The 20,008-nt window shown below is 38.7% G+C and overlaps 1 protein-coding gene across 1 annotated transcript in view; it reads left to right on the forward strand.

The window, feature by feature from the left end:
- Positions 1–17,070, forward strand: part of TMEM178B (transmembrane protein 178B) — a 400,546-nt gene extending 383,476 nt beyond the window's left edge. The window contains exon 4 of the mRNA XM_058191239.1: positions 15,133–17,070. Coding sequence (XP_058047222.1) covers positions 15,133–15,383 — 251 coding nt within the window. The 3' untranslated portion in view covers positions 15,384–17,070. The remainder of the gene's footprint in view (positions 1–15,132) is intronic.
- Positions 17,071–20,008: the final 2,938 nt, after the last annotated feature.

Here is a 20,008-nt window from a genome sequence, read left to right on the forward strand (position 1 = left end):
ATTACCCAACTAGGTGACATCATCAGATGATGTTAGCTAGTTGAATAATGAAACATCTGCATGAAAACAACTAAGCTTAGAGAGCACCAAGGAACACCCAGGAAGCTTTGCTGAAATATGCGGACATTATGTCCAGTTACCCCACTTTAAGTAGAACTTTAACAAACATGTCCAGAAAAGAATAGCCATGATAATGAGAGATTTGGATGATGAATCCCATGAATAAGAGCTACAAGATGGCCTTTAATATTCTACCTGTGGTAACTTCTGGGTTTGGTTTTGTAAACAAGGATTGTCTACTGCCATCTTTGTTAATGGGAGCTGAGAGATGAGAGGGGAAAATTACAGCATTGAGCAATATTATTTCTAATGCTGTCTTTTCAAGTGGTGTTGAACAAAGTAATTTCCTTTCTGTCCTTGTTGGAACTGGGGTCTTTAAGCATCTGGAAGTCTCCCCCTCACTCAGGAACTGGAAATTATGCTATCTCTATTTCAGTCTTCAAATAGCTGTTTAAGTAAGGATTGCCTAAGGTTGCTAGGTAAACATGATTCAAACTTCATGGCTGAAAGGAATTTAAATCCTGATCTTTCACCTGACTGAATATACTGTACTGGATCTCAATATTATACAGTACAACATTCAGCTGGATTTGTCACCTATCAAAAAATATATATGCAAAAATAAGTTGAAGTGAATTCAGTTTTTCTGGTTTTTAAAGCTGTTTGATAACTATTTTAAAATCACTTTGCATATGTTGCATGTACTTTTTAAAAAAATCAATTAAAAACTTGTTCAATTGAGTTTTTTAAATTTACAGGATCGGTCTCAAAATCTAATACTTATCCAAGAAAAGGAGATCTATATATCAAGTGCAATATTTTTTATGGTCATCATCTTCAACTGGTTATGCTTAGAAAACCACAAGAGATTTTTGGGATGATAACAAAAGGATAATGTATACAGCACATAAGATTTGCTGAACCAATAAAATGTTCCAAACTCCAAAGCAGTTCAGAGGCACATCATTTACTCTTACTTAAAAGAGAACGATTCAGGAAGATTACAAAATCCACGGTTGGGCAATATTTTTAAGAAGACCAACCGAAATGTCAGAATAATTGCTTTTTAGTTGGACATTAAAAAGCCTATGGTCCAATTGTGGATTTTGTTGCTTTTCCTTATGCACCAGAATAATTACTTTAATTATGGAAAGCAAAACTTTAGAGCTGCATAAGCATTCATGGAAGTTTCCAGAGAGGAAGCCAGACTTTACGTGTTGTCAGCCCACCAGATTTGAGAAGACTGAAGTAGAGCATAATAATTAACCATAATAACCTAACATTGGCCTTTCTTTAAGATAAGATATTTTATCCTATTCAGTCTATTCAATTTCTATTCAATCTATGATAGAGAGAGAGAGATGACTTCAGAGAAATTGAATAGATTGCAAGCACACATAGCCTACTCTTGAATTAATTTTATTATCCTTTTACATTCTAGGAGATAGGTAAATATTGTGGTGTTTTTTTTTACCAATCCTCCGTAAATATTCTCAGAATTTATTGTTTCTTTTCCCCCTCCTAGAAATCCATCTCCCACTAGCTTTTTGGCTTTGTACAGTAAGCTATGAAGTGACTCATAAGATATGAAACATGCACTTGAGCAGGCAAATCTGATTGATCTGAGCTTGGTTCCAGGTCAGAAAATCTACAGCTTAATAAGTCAAGCTATATTAAAAAATAAAATGATTTGCCTGGAAATAGAAAGATCACTTTTACTTTTTCTACCCTTTCCCTGACAGAGACTAGATGACATTAATTGACTGGTAGCAACTCCACTAGTATAGTTTTCTCCCAGGTGGGGATGCAGCAGTGACGGATGCTATGTCTGTTAGATGTCTATTGAAGGCAAGAAGAGGTCATCCCGAATTGGGTTCACAGGATGTCCTCAACTTTGCACAGCCACAAAAGCATTCAGAGCCAAATTCAGGAGGAAAGATATCAAATGTCATTCCCATCCCTTGGGATCCCTTCTTTGCTGCTTTCAGAAAGGCAATCACATATAGGAAAGGAAAAATATGACCTCTCATACAATACTGTAACCTTTACACTGATGATAGATCACAGGAAAGTCTAAGGGCATTTCTGCATAGCCCTGTTTTTATTCTCCAGTCTTTCCATAATGTTTTGAGGCCATACCTGTGACTGTATTCACTCCATCAGAAACCTGGAACAAGTAGGAACACACCAGTCAATTGGGACTTCCTACTCAAGTAGAGAAGTACAAAACTGTCATCCGGTCACTACCCTGCCCCTTGAATAACAAAATCCCTTCATCCCTGCTTCTCACGGTGGAAAAAAAATAATCATAGGTTAATAAAGGAGAATATTTATTGCTCAGGGTTGAAATGGGAGGTCCTTGGTGCTCTCTGAGCTTGATTGTTTTCTTGCAGACGTTTCATTACCCAACTAGGCAACATCATCAATACTGACCAGTATTACCTAGTTTGAGTAATGAAGCAGCTGCAAGAAAACAAACAAGTTCAGAGAGTGTCAAGGACCTCATTTCAACCCTGAGCTACTGTACAAATATTCTCCTTTATTAGTACCACATATAGGCATCGACATGGTGGTTCAGGGGCTAAGATGTTGAGCTTGTCGATCGAAAGGTCGACAGCTCAGCGGTTTGAATCCCTAGTGCTGCCATGTAACAGGGTGAGCTCCCGTTACTTGACCCAGCTTCTGCCAACCTAGCCGTTTCGAAAGCACGTAAAAATGCAAGTAGAAAAAATAGGGACCACCTTGGTGGGAAGGTAACAGCGTTCCGTGCGCCTTTGGCGTTGAGTCATGCCGGCCACATGACCATGGAGACGTCTTCGGACAGCGCTGGCTCTTCGGCTTTGAAACAGAGATGAGCACCGCCCCTTAGAGTCGGCAACGACTAGCACGTATGTGCAAGGGGAACCTTTACCTTTTTATAGGCATCAAACGCTTCAGATGGCACACAAGTAGGAAAAAATTGCCCTGCAGGCATACTTCCACCAAGGAGCAACATTTCTTCCTGCATGTATGTATCTATCTATCTATCTATCTATCCATCCATCCATCTATCCATCTATCTATCTATCTATCTATCTATCTATCTATCTATCTATCTTTCTATCTATCCCGTCCATCTCACTCATATATTGTAACCTATCAAGAAAACCTGTAAAAAATAGTTTAAAAGTGCTAAAACAATTAAAATTAGAAGAATTGAATAGAGAAGTTAAAAATGAATATGACAGGCAGCCTGGGGGTAAAAATCTTCTCTAACTCATCAGCCACTCGCAATGCAGCAGGCTCCTATCAGGGCCCCAGGCCAAGGGATAGAGCCATGTATTTTAGGCTCTTCCAAAAAGCCAAAATACTAAATACTAAAATAAACCAAAATTTTAATTATTAAGGAGAAGCCCAGAATTTTTGAGAAAACATCAGGACAACTCACTCACACTAACAGTAGCATCAAGGCAATCCTATATTTTTCCATGGGTAGATGTATGCCTGCCACCATTAACTTTTTACTATATTTTTTATTCTACACAATGCTGCCAATCCTACTTTTATTTTACTTTTGCTGCAAGTCATTTTCCTAATAAGAATGCCATTAATAGTCTCCCCACATGAATGAGTTCTGAATTAACTGGCACCTTTTTATTCTACAACAAAATGTGAATTTAAAAATAGAACTAAATCTATAAAACTGTTCGCAGTTTAAACCAGAACAATTTCTGTTAGTGGTGAACTTGAAATAACTCCTTTGCTCCAAAATGTAACAGTTTGACCTTCCGAACACATTTTCATGAATTAATATTCTGGAAGAAGAGATGAATAAGTTTTCATATTTCACTGAGCTGTTCAGAAAAAAAGAAGGGGTCAAGCCAAAGAAAGTAACATCCAAATCAGCATATTCTTACCAAGACTTTTTACAGCGGTAAACAGTCTCTTGCCTGTTCTGTTTTGTTCTGTCTCCAAACATGTCAAACTGACACATTTCAGTTACTCTTAAATTGGCCTTTAAGATTTAAAAAAATAGGCTTTTTGTATGTCTCCTGGAGAAGAAATGGGCTGTGGTCCTGAAACCTTAAAAATAAGAAAATTATAATTACACTTATTGCTGTAGAAACAATAGTAAGAAATCAGAGGAATTTGACTAGTTAGAGATGAAACTTTTCAAATCCTCCCTATTGGTTTCCTACTTTTTAATTTATTTTTATTGCTCTAATATTTGAATAAGAAAAAAGAAGAAGGGAGGCTCTGGCGCCTGGGTACAGCAAAAAATGTCACTTCCTGTCCAACCGGAAGTTCGGGAAATGGGCCATTTCTGGCCTCGGAGGGCCCCCAGGGGTTGGGGTTCTCATGGACTCATAGAGAGGCTCTGGTGCCGGATGAGAGGGAAAAGCGGGTCTTCCCTACCACCCCCCAGGCCCTCCAGAGGCAGGAAACAGCCTGTTTCCCTACTTCTGGTGGGCCCAGAAAGCCCGAAAATCAGCTTGCATGCCAGAGCTGTGCTCGTGTGCCCACTGATATGGCTACGTGTGCCACCTGTGGCACACATGCCATAGGTTCGCCATCACGGGACTAGATCACCTACAAGGTCCCTTCCAACTCTCTTAATCTATAATTAACTACAGTTATTCTGTTATGTAGTAAATTTACTAAATTAAGTAGGTAAAAGGGATCATGATTGGAGGGCAGAGGCAGAGAGTTTAGCTTCAACACCTAATAGGCGAGGAAAAAATCAACAAGTCTATCCCTCCCAGTTTCCTCTTCTTCTTCTTCTTCTTCTTCTTCTTCTTCTTCTTCTTCTTCTTCTTCTTCTTCTTCTTCTTCTTCTTCTTCTTCTTCTTCTTCTTCTTCTTCTTCTTCTTCTTCTTCTTCTTCTTCTTCTTCTTCTTCTTCTTCTTCTTCTTTGAAGAAATGTGGGTTTCTGGGGGAGAGAGAGGGATTAAGTAAGGGAATGGTTTGTGGAAGCTTATCATGAAACTGCTACCTTTGTATGAGATTGGATTCCTCAATGCCCAGGAGAAGTTTGCAGTCTCCTGACATCCAGATGATCAGGGCAGAAAGCTGATCAAAAGCAAGCTGCCATTTCTACAAGGAATTGTTGGAGTGCTGAAAATGGCGGCTGCTTCCAGGAGGCATGGAGTGTAGGCCAAGCTCTGCAGGGTCTTGTCAGGATGGGATGGGGAAGAGCAGTGGGAGGGCACTGCAGCATCCATGTGGTAGGTTGCAATGACCACGGTGGTACTGAGGCCACCGTAGGAGTTTGAAACAAGGTCGTATATAGCTTTGCGGGGGTGGGGGTGGAAGCTGTCATAATTTTGGCTGTAAAGTGATTGGTCATAGCTCGAGAACTACCATACTACATGCACTATAAGTCCACCATTCTTCATATAATGACAAATTCCTTACTTTGATATAGAGTTCAAAACCATATTTACACTTCAAACTGTATTATTCTTACCAAGAGCATAGTAACAAAATAAAATAAATAGAGCAAGTTGACATCATATTCCCAAAATATTCATTTTGCACATCCAGAATGATGAACTTGACAGTCAGCCGCTTTTAAGCATCCTCTGTTATGTTCAGCATAATTTGAAAAAAAATCTTTTGTTGAATTAGACCCAATTTAAGATTGTAAGAAACATAATACTCTTTAGTTACTATTTTATATCATTTTAGGACAGAATGCCTTGCTTAGTTCAGACCCACTTGGTTTGAACATTGGGGGGAATGCTCTGTGTCCCCCATTCTGAGAGGTTTTATGGGCTTAGAACTAAAAACAGGCTTTCTAAGTAGTAGCCCCTGCTTTATAGAATATGTTTCCTCTGAATGATTGGACATCCAGAGGAATGGATTCATCAGAATGAATCCAATCATCCAAACATGATTGGATCCAACTCTCCTTATAGTCATGAAGAGCTTGAAGCAATTTTATTTTAGCATGCCTTAAAGAATTGGGGAAATATTCAAAAAAGCATAATTATTAACTTCCATATGCATTAGAAAAGAGATAGGCATCAGGTCTGCCATTTTCTGTGTGTTCATAAATTTATAATTTTCTAAAGACATAAAACTATATCCAGAAAAGTAGCATCATGTATTATCTTTGGAAGGCTACAGTAGGTAGGAAGAAGTCATCCTGGTTAAATTGTGTTTCAGTAGAATAGAATAGAATAGAATAGAATAGAATAGAATAGAATAGAATAGAATAGAATAGAATAGAATAGAATTTTATTGGCCAAGTGTGATTGGACACACAAGGAATTTGTCTTGGTGCATATGCTCTCAGTGTACATAAAAGAAAAGATACCTTCATCAAGGTACAACATTTACAACACAATTGATGATCAATATATCAATATAAATCATAAGGATTGCCAGCAACAAGTTATAGTCATACAGTCATAAGTGGAAAGAGATTGGTGATGGGAACTATGAAACAATTAATAGTAGTGCAGATTCAGTAAATAGTCTGACAGTGTTGATGGAATTATTTGTTTAGCAGAGTGATGGCCTTCGGGAAAAAACTGTTCTTGTGTCTAGTTGTTCTGGTGTGCAGTGCTCTATAGCGTCGTTTTGAGGGTAGGAGTTGAAACAGTTTATGTCCAGGATGCGAGGGGTCTGTAAATATTTTCACGGCCCTCTTCTTGATTCGTGCAGTATAATTCAGTAAATGCATAAGTGAACAGAAACCAAGATAGCCTCTATATAATACAGACTTAAACATGACATCTTTCTGAAAATTTGAATGTCTACTTATTTATATGATTTTTTTAAAAAAAGAACAGTTTATATATCCATAGTTAAGTCTGTAAGGGAATTAAAATTAGCTAGAACAATATTACAGACTTGAAAAAGACCTAAAACGTGATTAAAATCTCCAGCCATAATTAAATCGTGCATAGCTAAAATGAAAAGACATTCAAACCTCTATGAAAAAAAACTTGATGATCCTTAGTAAGCCCATAGGAATTAGTAAATGCAGGAAGATCATTAAAATCAGTGGTATTTAAACAATTAAATATTTCTGAATCATTTCTTTCATCTTCCACCACAAATATTGAAAATTTAATCAAAATGACTACTCCCTTGTAGATTTTGATTTTCTACTAATATGTATTTAAGCAATCTGTTCGTTAAAATGCTTTTACTTATAAAGGATAAGGATTTAAAAAAACAAAAAACTTCTGACCGTATATTGCTCAGTTTATTTAGATACTTAAATTGCAGGAAATGACTAAAGATGACATAAAGAAACAAAGGTGCTTTTTCAAGAGGCAGCTGGACTTTCTGATTTTTCTTTGAAGACGTTTTGCTTCTCATCCAAGAAGCTTCTTCAGTAAAATCCTTCCATTCCCCACCAACCAGTCAGAGCTGAAGCAGCTTCTTGGATGAAAAATCAGAAAGTCCAGTTGCCTCTTGAAAAAGCATCTTTGGGACAACCATGACCTGGATGACTGAGGACCTCCAAAGACATGACATAAAGGAATTGCACCTTAAAAACCTAAATATAAAATTCATTTTCCATAGATTAAAACTATCCATCCATCCATCCAAACTAAGACAGACTTTTTTTAAAAACCAAAAATTGTATAGAAGGTTGCACATTTAAAAAGGAAAAGGAAAGGAAATAAGTTTTTAAAAGACCAAATGAAAACTATAAAGCAGAAACAAAAAAGAAAAGTAGAAGAGAAAATGGTAAAGTATCTCTCGAAGCAACATGTTAAAACCAGACTTTCGTCCTTGTCCCGCAGCTAAAATGCTCAATCTCTCTTTGGGAAAAGACAGACTGTAATAGACTGACATTATTTTTATACAAAAAATACAAAGTATTTTTTTATAAGTGGGTCGCTGGGCACAATATCAGAATTTTCAAATTGAGTAACCTTTGCTTTATGTGAATCAATCACTGTGGTTTTTAATTCCACTATTTTTTTCTCTTAAGGTGTCAAATTTGCTTTTGCTCAAAAACTTCTGCTTCATAAACACATCCCACTGTTTTTATCTGCATAAATCCAGTCATTCTAAAAAAACCAACAACATGTAGTTCATTGGAAAGGACTTTTAAATGATAAGCAAATCCTGACCATACTTTGCAAGTCTCCATGGAGATTCTCAATCATCCAGGTCATGATTGTTCCAAACTGAAATTAAAACTAAAGAAGATTGTTGGATGAGTGAACTTGCTTAATTGTACCTTATGACTATCATTAAGTGTTGTAAGTATTGTACCTTGACGAAGGTATCTTTTCTTTTATCTACACTGAGAATGTATGCACCAAGACAAATTCCTTGTGTGTCCCATCACACTTGGTCAATAAAAAATTCTATTCTATTCTATTCTATTCTATTCTATTCTATTCTATTCTATTCTATTCTATTCTATTCTATTCTATTCTAAGCAAATGTTTTTAAGGAAAAATCCAAGAAAGTCCCAAAGTCTGTAGAGATTCTTAGTCATCCAGGTTATGGTTATCCCAAAGGTATTGGAGTTTAGGGGCACTGGAGATTAGGAAGGTTGAATAAACCCTTTCTTCAAACTGACATCCAGCAATCCTTTCAATGTGAGTAACTCTTGAGTAGAATCTGGTAACTCTTAGCTGGAATCTGGACTCCTGATTTCAGTTTGAAGGTAGTTAAATGTCTGGTGGAGAGCCAATACAATTGCCGCCTCCTCCCCAAACATATCCACAAAGTCAGAGTACTTTTCTGGTAAAGTAGGAGAGTCAGTGCACCAAACAGCCAAGTGGAAGGGTGAGAGTAAAAAGCTTGCAATCAGTGTTGTTGACATTTTATTGATGGAAAATAAATTGTTCTTTGCTCCTAATTCACATCTGGATTATATAATTGTAGTCAATCAATCCTCAGCACATTGGGAATCTGTAAGGAAGCAATAACAACATTAAGTGGCAAGAATTCTCTATGATTTCAGTTGTAAAGGGTTAGCACAGCACAACCCAAGCCCAGCTTGTAGCATCTGCCCATCAATTGTTCTTACCAGCATTGGCCTTTCCAGCAACTAAATCAATAAATTAAACTTTTGTGCTGCGGCTCATCTATAAAATTGGCTGTTGCCCCCAAGTCTGAGAGTTGTTTCTTCCAACCTATTTCTAAATACTCTTCTAACAAAGAGTAGCAGGAATAATAAAATGTGCTTGCCTTGTTGTCTGAGTGGTCTTCAATTATATTTAATTGTATGAGGGTGTCATGCAGAGGACGAGAACCAGCAAAGTTTCCCAAAGCTGTGGCCTTGTAAGCAAAGACATTTGCTTACTGTGTAGCCTGTAGATCCACATGTGCAGCATTTTGTTAATCCGGGTGAACGAACTCAGCTGTGCAAGATCTGACTAGATGTCTGAGAGCTCCTTGTAAAGGCATAAACTGAGATTTCTTCTCTGTTCCTCTCCTGGGACAAAGTTTCCTTGATTGCCCCAATTCATTGGATCTCCAATACTGGATTCTGAGGAGGTCCAGGCAAATAGGGAGGAATATTACAGTGGGAAGAGAGGTTTCCTTGCTATTCCTTCTAGACCTTAACTCTTCCAATAACTACCTATTAACACACCATGTTGGACCAGCTCTTCCAAATTATCTGGCGTGCCTTGTATCATCAATTCATCTCTCAGCTTGTTAACAAGTCTTTCTTGAAACTGGTCAGTTAGAATGAAATCATTCCACCCCACAATTCTAGCAAATTATTTCAAATTTGTTATAAGCACATGCACTCTACATTGGCCATATTGCTCTTTCACCCTGGCCCAAAATATACCGATGTGCCTACTGTTCTCTGAATGGTTTCTGGCTAGTTTCTTCAAGGTCATCTCCATGGCTCCCTACAGAAATAAAGAAACCCAATCCTTGTTTACTCAGTCTTCTGAATTCAGACTCATAATTTATCTCTACAAAGCAGTAATTTAAATTAAAAAAGAGACAAAAGGGGATTTCTGCCTGCCAAATTAAGCAATAAAAAGATGAGGAGATAGCCCTTTAACTGGGGGACAACCAAGTTCATAAATTTACTTTCTTACTCTCATTTAATGGGCTATTGACTGCAATAGAGGAAAACAGTGGGGGAAAAAATATTGCTATTGGATGCAGTACAAGAAAGCAGGGAAGAGGGAGTTCGAATTGACATTCATCCCCCAAATCACTGACACTCTGTAAAAGGCCATGGAGCTGCCAAATTACAATTGGCGAATCTGAGCTTGTGCCATCCTGGTTTGCTGAGTACCAAACCAGCTTGTGCCAACCTGGGACAGAAGATTGCCAGAGACACTTTCAGCCGTTGAGATACATTTTTAAAAACTGCTTCTCCAAAAAGAGGACAGATGAAGCTCAGACCAAAGTCTAGTTCACACTGAGTTTTCTCTGCATGGCTATTGGCCTGCCCAAAGTTGAGGAGGAATGCAGCTGTTCTTTTGAATTGGCAACCTGCATGAACTGGCCCAGATTCTGCATATTAACAGGATCTGCGTTCTCTATTGTGATCCATAGCAGTGGGGAAGCGGTTTGCTTTGCTTTGGCTTTTCAGTAAATACGTGTGAAGGATTTATGATTTCACAAAGCGCATCGGCCTTGTATTGGCCAATCGGTCTGTTTGCTCTTTCCAAAGCAGTTTAATAAATAAGTAAGGGCAGATTTAAACTAAACTTTGTCTGTCACATGCCCGTCCATTAGCCAATGATGAGGCTATCGTGTGTAATTAAACAATCATTTACATTCTATGCAAGTGTGTGCCAAAATAATAAAGAGCTCTCAGGAGCCTCGTGCTGCTGAGGCATTTAATTCATGCACAGAAGGAGCTTGCTGCAAAGCTGTTTCAGCAGAATGGTGTTTCTCACAATGGAGCAGGGAGAGAGCGGGGCCGTATTCTTCAATGATTTGATAAGACAGGGGTGTCAAACTCAAGGCCTGGGGACCGGATCTGACCTAGTGGGTTTAGATCTGGCCCGCAGGGCCACCCTGGAAACAGCAAAGGACTGGGCCGCAGTGCCTCTGCTAGCGGAAACGGAGCTTGTGAGGGCTGCATGCAGCCCTCGTGAGTTTTGTTTTTGCTGGCAGAAGGTTACAGGATGCCGTCACAGCCTAAAACAGAGTTTGCGAGGGCTGCAGGCGGCCCTCCCAAGCTCCATTTACGCTGGTAGAGGGTTGCAAGAAGCCATTGCAGCCGAAAATGGAGCTCAGGAGCCCGTTTTCACTGGCAGAGGGTTCAGGCTGCCACAGGTGCCCCCAACATGAGTGATGTCAAGCTGGCCACACCCACCCTGGCCCTCAATGAATGATGCGGCCCTGATGTGGCCCTCAATGAAATTGAGTTTGACACCCCTCTGATAAGGCAGTGGAATAATTTAAGAAGCTAAAAAGGAGACTGTGTTTCTTGGGTCAGATCCACTTTTTTGTTTTTTTGAGTGTTCCTGATATTTCTCAGTGATATAAATAAAAACTGGCAGGAATACACTGGGTATACTTGTATAGCCTACATACATACACATTTCATAAGAGGTAAATAGTTAGGTGGATGGATAGACAGACATGAAAGAACTTTGTCCAAATGTTTGTATGTATCATAACACTTTTATTTTAAAGTATAATGTATTATATACACTTTGCCACATGGGAACAAGATCTTTGGTTAATTTGAATTTTAACCAAGTAGCATCTCTAAGATTAATAGAAGGATCAATGGATGGAGAGATACACAGATATGGGAACTTCAAGACAACAAACAAAATTTCTTCTTCAATTTCTTTTTCTCTCCACAAAGCCTATGAAATAATTTGGCTTGAGAGAGTGTTGTTGTTGTTGTTGTTCTTGTTAGTAGCGAAGTCACATCCGACCCATTGCGACCCCATGGACAACGTTCCTCCAGGACTTCCTGTCCTCTACCATCCTCTGGAGTCCATTTAAGCTCACGCCGACTGCTTCAGTGACTCCATCCAGCCACCTCATTCTCTATTGTCCCTTTCTTCTTTTGCCCTTGATCGTTCCCATTAGGCATTAGGCTCTTCTCCAGCGAGTCCACCCTTCTCATTAGGTGGCCAAAGCATTTGAGTTTCATCTTCATGATCAAAAGAGCAGTCAGGGTTGATCTCCTATAGGACTGACCAGTTTGATCGCCTTGCAGTCCAAGGGACTCTCAGGAATCTTCTCCAGCACCATAGCGATCCTAAAGTTAATCAATGAGATGAAGGAGGACTTGAAATTCCCCAGACCTAATTCCCTGGACATTGGGCCACATTGCTGGGGCTGACAGACAAAATAAATTTCAACAATCTCTGCAGGATTCCTATTCCATATATAAGTGCGTACATTTTTATACCAAGAAAAAAATCAGGAAAAGAATGTGGTTGTGGTTATCTTGGAAAGTGCTGAATCATCTGTGCTCAGGCAACCTTCCTGGCTGCAATTAAACACCAGCTTTACCTAGTTAATTGAATTATTCATTTTTGAGTATCATACACTAAACTCTAATCTAAATAAATGGACTTGTTTTGCAGAACTCAGTAAGTCAAAAATAGGTCATTCCTCCTAAAACTACTGAGGTCAATAATAACCAAGTTTAACATGTCACATTTAGTTGGCCTTGTTAAATATATTGCATGAACGAAGCTTAATCAAAAATCTGAAAGTCCGCAAAAACCACTGGGCTAGGATTCAGGCTGTGATGGTGATACGTGAGAAATCAAGTGAATTGCGTAGGAAATGTCCCTTGCCAACAGACTGCATTGGCTTGCTGTGCTTCCTTATTTGGTGGACAGAGCATCATTTGGGATTCTTCCCCATTTGCAATGCAGTGAAGTCACATAAATTCAATGTCATTGAACCACAGTGACTGCTCTAAAGTACAATTTTAAAAGGAAAGGAATATAATCCGGTAGTATGGCAGCAATGATATACTGAAGACCCAACTTCAAGCCTCTTGCTGTACTGGAAACGTGGTTCTATCTCTACTGAAGTGGAAAAAAAGAGCTATCATATTCCTATAGGATCATAATCACAAATCAAGCAAGAAAGAAAGTAAAGGTGATTTATCCTAAGAGAAACATCATTTAACTCCGTCAGTAGAACCTGGAACCAGAGGTTTTAATTACTAATGCAAGCATCTTCTTTCCTAATGAGATCTGAAATATGAAGCACATTTTTATTGGCACATATTTCATGGCGGGTCACAAGTAAAAATTAAATGAGGTTCTCCTACTATTAACTGATTATTGATTGGAATTGCATGGAAATAATAGCTAGCTATTCAGAATATCTATTAGCCCCTCCAGACAATGGACAGAAAGTACATGCTACCTGTTCCTTATCTGCTTCTATTGTATCATTTTGAGAGTGTTCAGCTTTGCTACTTATCAAGCAGGAAAGCAAAAAAAAAATTGAATAATCAAATAGCGCTGTACATATTCAGAATTTGGAATGGCAATAGAGTTAGGTGATTTAATTCTAACTCTGTCGGTTGGAAGAATGCTTTCAATTTATTTGGCTTGAATAATGATGGAATTTCTCAATATACTTTTATTCACTCTTTCCATTTATTTGGGGCAGAAATAGAGTCTTTTTCCAGCAGTTGAAAGCTGGATAACAAATGAAGATAACTCTTTCATTGCTGGAAAAAAATAAATACTGTAATGTAACCTAATGTTCTCCGAGGACCAATTCCCATCATCACAAATCTGCAGAGGTAATGTTGATGTTGGTTGTAGAAAGACATTGAACTCGAATAATACTAAGGTCAAGTGATTTGAAGGACCATTGTTTTATCAGTACATTACAGTAGGATAAAGCAAATAACACTGAAGTTGTATACTTTTATGAACCATACGAATGTATAATACTACCCTGAATCAGTGATGGAATTCAAAAAATTTTTACTACCAGTTCTGTGGTCATGGCTTGGTGGGCATGGCTTGGCTTGGTGGTCGTGGCTTGGTGGGCATGGCAGGGGAAGGATACTGTAAAATCTCCATTCCCACCCCACTCCAGAGGAAGATTACTACAAAAATCCCCATTTCCTCCTGATCAGCTGGGACTCGGGAGGCAGAGAATAGATGGGGGTGAGGCCAGTCAGAGGTGGTATTTACCAGTTCTCTGAACTACTCAAAATTTCCGCTACCAATTCCCAATTCTCCAGAACAGGTCAGAACCTGCTGAATACCACCTCTGCCCTGAATATAATGAGATCTACTGTAAATGGCTAAGAAAGCGAGCTACCAGTTTAGCTTTTTACAGTTCTCATTAAGCTTCTTAGATGGATCTATAAGTGTGACATAAATGATGCTCCTTAAAATTTATTGTAGCAAATATGAGCTTTGAGGAACTCAGCTGTTCAGCAAAGATAGCACAAAGTTTCTCTTGAGGAGCAGTCAACTCCTAATGAGCACATGGACAATAATATGGAAAATTGTTCCAACATACTCTTCTGATGTTTCCAGGGTAATGTATAGTCTCATGGGTTTTTGAGTAGCTATCAGAGTATTGTTAGCATTGCCTCTCATTGACAAAGAGGAACTTTATCAGAAGGATGACATGTTCAAGATGAAAGTGCCACTGATATTATATTCCCTGCAAAACTGCAAACCTAAATATACTCCAAATATGAAGTCTTCCAAAGGAGTACGAAGAAGGGTTTAGATCCACTGGATTGTGGGGTGTTTTTTTTTCCCTTCTAAATTATGATTACTGTATTTGACTAGACATTCTAAATGTTTGTCTGGAATACCACATTTTTAACAAAGATTGTTAGTAGCTGTTGTAGTGGTAATAAGTGGGTGTTTCCAATCTATCCATTGACCTATAAAATCATATCCCAAGGGCCATTATCTTGGACACTTACTGTTTTAATTATTAGTTGTATATTGCAAGTTTATGCAATTACCTTGGAAACTGAAGATAGAATAAAATATTTTAAATAAACTAACTGGCATTCTAGAATTCCTGAGTCATCCATCGCTGATTCTCCTGTTCTTTCTCCAACTACTTTCTTTTTAGATGGTGGGCAAAGAGTTATTGTGGTAATTCTAACCCATTCTTGTTTTTTTTTCTCCTCTTTGTCTTTTTTCTTTTTTTTTTCTTCTTCTCTTCCAGGAACCTTCTGCATAATTTCACTGTGCACATGTGTAGCTGGAATCAACTTTGAGCTCTCCCGATACCCCCGGTACCTGTATGGACTCCCTGATGACATCAGTCATGGCTACGGCTGGTCCATGTTTTGTGCATGGGGAGGCCTAGGTCTTACTTTGATCTCTGGCTTCTTCTGTACCTTGGCCCCTTCCGTTCAACCTGTCCCCAGGACCAATTGCCCCAAATCGAGACCTGAGAATGGGACAGTGTGCTAAGACAAGTACAAACAAGCCTATAAATATACATATTATACATATATAAATATAAATTAATATACATAAACATATATTATATATAGATCTCAAACAATTGCCAGTGCCATGGTAGAGTGGAGTCCAAGGGGTCTCCTACATCTTCTCTACAGCTTCGTATTGTTCTTGTTATTTTTCCTGGAGAAAGGAATAGCTTTTCTGCAACATTGCTCTTACATTCAGCTCCTTAAAAAAAAAATCTTCAGCATCCCACTTCAAACATCAAATGAACATATTGTTGCATCTGTCTATCGCCAGTTGGGTGTGATGTGATAGGGAAGGGGAAAGGGCATCTTGGTATATAAGGTACTTTTACAAGGAGTAAAGAAAACAAAACATAAATAAAATAAAACACTGTATTGGGGAAACATAAACAGTAAATAAATGAACCTCTTTAGTTACCTCTCTAAAATTTAACCTTCTCAAGGCCATCTTCAGAATCCCTCTGCTCACATATGGATTTTTTTTTCTTTTAAACCTTGCCTGTTCCATCAAAGAGGAATGAACCAGGAGATTAAGGCAGGTTTCCCTTTCTTTGCTAAACTTTAAAAAACAAAAACAGCCAAGATTCTTACAGAACAAAATTTCAAGTGAGGATCCTTGAGTGGATGCTTTAACCATGCCGTTTCAACTTCCCTCTGCCTTATAGCCAGACTTAATTGACAAGGCTGAACTGTTGGCAGAAAAGCAAGAGAAAGTCTAACTGAAATGCTGTGATGCATAGTGTATAACTCCCCTTCCATCCCACCTTTTTTTTTTCAAAAAAAGAAAGAAAAAAAGAAAGAAAGAAAGAAAGAAAGGAAAGTAAACCTGCCGTTTCCATGTGATCTTCTAACAAATTCTCCTCACTGTGATTGCAACAAAAGGTGTCAAGACTTATGCAAGGATGAGGAAAAGCCTGTTTGGAGGCTGCACGTTTCATGGTCTGGATTTGGTTCTGCCTCTAATCTCCCCCTTGCCTTGGAACATCAAGAACCATCTGATGGTGGATAGAAGAAGCCATTGTGGGTGGTAAGGGGAGGGAATGCGGGCTTTGTGGTTGTTTGATCATCAAGTTGGCTGTGCAGGAGGAGTTTGGGCAGAGATCGTCATTGTTGTTATGCCATTGTTTTGTTAATTACAATCATTTGGGTAAAAGCCATTGCAGTGATGGGGGAATTCTGAAGGAATGGTAATAATAAGGATTGTAATACATGGTGCTCCTTCTTATGTCCATGTGCACCAAGAACAGATGTCCGTGCAGTTATCATAAACTACCTGATTTTCTGAGCCTTCTACTTGCTGCCCAGAGATGTTTGCTATGAGATGGGTGGCAAATAAATTCAATAAATAAATGAAGATGAGAAAACATGTAGACCAGAATGCACTGAAAAGGAGAGAAAGGAATTCCATTCCTCATAAAAAACAAAACTTTTGATTGTGATTTGATAATTCCCCCACAGGGGTATTGTAAGGTGTGGTTAAATAAGTCAAACTGGCAGCTGAAATGTTGTGATTGAAGATTTGTCTGTTTGTATGTGTGTCACCCATTAAAAATGGATGGAATTTCAACACACCTTTGTGGCCATCAGTTTGACTTTGCCCACCAAGTGTGCCCCTGCACACACATACTTTTCATCTGTTTCCTCTCTTCTCCTTATTTCTTACTGTTTCCCCACTTATTTATACCTGACTCCTCCTGTTAAATATCCGTGCTAAAGATCTGGATACAGTTACGGTAACGAAAATAACAACTTATGATCCAGAAAAAAAACCTGTGATCTGATTAGTCCTTATGGAGATTGGCATAGAGAGGATAAACAAGACAATGGAGTAGACACACATATTAATTGCATATAATAATGAACTTCAGAGGAAAATAGTAGCGTAACATTGGAGGATGGATTTGCCAAAACAAATGAACCACACTTCTATTTTTAGTACCTCGTGACATAAAATAAAACTACCAATACAGAAGTATCCTTTCCTTTAAAGACAAAAAGCAAGCACAGATAGCATATAAACAGTCTTTCCAAGTATATTCTGAAGTATTTAACCCATGTAGCAAACATCTTCTTGATGTCTCTTTTCATCGTAGCTACACATGCAGATAAACCATGTGGTTACAATGTGTGGGTCTACCACTCAGCCTTGGATTAACCATTAAGCAAAGGAGGCACATGCTTTTAGGGAACCAAGGGAAGGGGGTACCACATCATTTTTTTTCCTCCCTGCTATCATGCCCTTAATTCTTTCACCAATGCATTTGACTTTAGTTTTCAGCATCGAGCCTTAATGTGTCAGTTAAGCAGTGGAGGGGCCAAGGGCACCATAATTGGGCTGTGCTTAGGGCATTAGTTGGCTTTAATCCAGTCCTGCTATCATAAAAAGGAATGAACTACATAATTTCTCTCCTACATCAAAAGCACAGTTTTGGGGTGCCTGTAAGGGCATTCCCACCAGCATCAGGTTCTACCTCTGGACCCAAAATTTCAGTCATGCCACTCTACATGTGTCTTTAGTGCTGATGAATCAGAAACTTCATGAAAGGACCCTCCAGATGGCTAATGGGGGAATGCAAAACTTGGTAGTCTTGTCACCATCCTTGTTTTGCATTTAAGGTGGGGAGAACCTTAAACACTGCCCTAGGAAGAAATGGCAAATATATATTGAAGAAGTTGAGGGAATGGTAGTAAGGTGTCACAAAATGGAGGAGAGTCCAGGGAATGGAAAAATAGGATGATGTTTTCCAGTCAATGGGAAGTAGCTTGCTCCTCACTTCTCCTCTCCAGGAGATGTTGCAGTGTTATCTTCAGTAGTGATGAACTCAGAATTAATTGGTTCAGTTGCAGAAGATCTCCCTAAGACTGACAGTGAATTAGCGGGGCAGTGGAATGATGCTAATCCTACATCAGGCCAGCCCATGTAAATAAGGTTTATTATTTAGTGGATCAAATCTCATTTATTTACTGAAGCAATTGGAGGAAGATGATCTTGTATATCTGGGGTTTGTTGAAATTAAATTGGATTAATTGAGAGTCAAATAATTGAGGAATAGTGGGGTGAGGTAATCCCTACAAAACTGAATCCTTTCTTTTGGCTGAAGAAAACCCTCAATGCTGATTTAGATCATGCAATGGAAAATGAACAAAAATGCACACAATATTATAATTGCTTCAGAGCACAGCAATATAGGATTCAATAACAGCATAGAATATTTCTGATGTGGAAGCAGTTCTTCTATCCATTCTCTAAAGCTCCAGGCCCAATGCCTATATTTTCCATAAATTCAGGGAAATTAGAATCTGAGTAACGAGGTCGGCCAAGTCTCCTGCAACTCAAACTCAGTCCTAGTGACTTACTCCAGTTTCCTTGATTTTAACTGCAGGAGGTTAAAAAAAATGTAATTGGTGCCGCAGACAGTTTCAGAAGCAAAGCAGAATAAAGGAATTGTCAGGAAAAAAAAACTTTAATGTTGAAAATCTCAGTGGTTAGATAAGAGATCTGTTGGGAATATGGGTCCACCACCTTCTTTTTAAAGTTGGCAGAAAACCAGAATGTGAAAACTGGAATAAATAAATGCCATTCGGTGTGCCTGCAAATGATGCCAGACTTCTCCAACCCATTACCATCCACCTATTTTAAGAATTGGCTATTTTAAGAGTTGCAACCCAAGGTTGGCTTTCTTAAGAAGCATTACCTGTGTATAACACAAGGACTTTCTGTCTATGGGGTTAGGATGTTTTCGGTTGAATTTCATAGGATGTTCAATCACCAATATTGAAAAAAGAATCAAATGGTCTGGAAAAAAATGGGAATTCTGCAACCAGGTTGAATGAGCTGAATTATCTGTGGCCCTCAGGAGCTGACAGGAAACTCAGATTCTGCATGTGAGCCATTACCATTTTTTACAGAAAAAGTCCATCAGTTGAGTGCCTTTTTTTTCATACATTTGCCATTTATTCATCAAATTACTACTTTTTAAAAACATACAAAATATTAAAATGAGAGGATTTTTATGCTTTCTCCTTAAATTACTCTATTTTAAGATCTTAATGTGGCATCTACAATATGAAATATGAGTCTTGTGGCACTTTACAGACTAAGCGTATTAAGGCATAAGGAATAATGATTCCTCAGAATGTCAGCCATTGATGTGCTGTAGAGCAGATGACAATGTCTTGCAGGTCATCAGACCAAAACATCACCAGGCTCAAATGAATTACCGTATATACTCGAATATAAGCCGATCCGAGTATAAGCCGAGGTCCCCAATTTTACCCCAAAAACTGGGGTAAACTGGGGACTCGAGTATAAGCCGAGGGTGGGAAATGAGGCACCTACCGGTTGGGGAAACCCTCCCTCCCTCAGCTGAGAAGGCTGGCGGCTCCCCCGCCCCGCCCTCTCACTGCACCGGCAGGGCTTCAGTCCGTAAATGTGAAAAAGAAAAAAAACCTCGAGTATAAGCCGTATATACTCGAGTATAAGCCGAGGGGCTTAAAAAAAAACAAAACTCGAGTATAAGCCGTATAGACCCGAGTATAAGCCGAGGGGACGTTTTTCAGCACAAAAAATGTGCTGAAAAACTCGGCTTATACTCGAGTATATAC

This window comes from Ahaetulla prasina, chromosome 7, assembly GCF_028640845.1.
Source record: "Ahaetulla prasina isolate Xishuangbanna chromosome 7, ASM2864084v1, whole genome shotgun sequence".
Taxonomy (NCBI): Eukaryota; Metazoa; Chordata; class Lepidosauria; order Squamata; family Colubridae; genus Ahaetulla; species Ahaetulla prasina.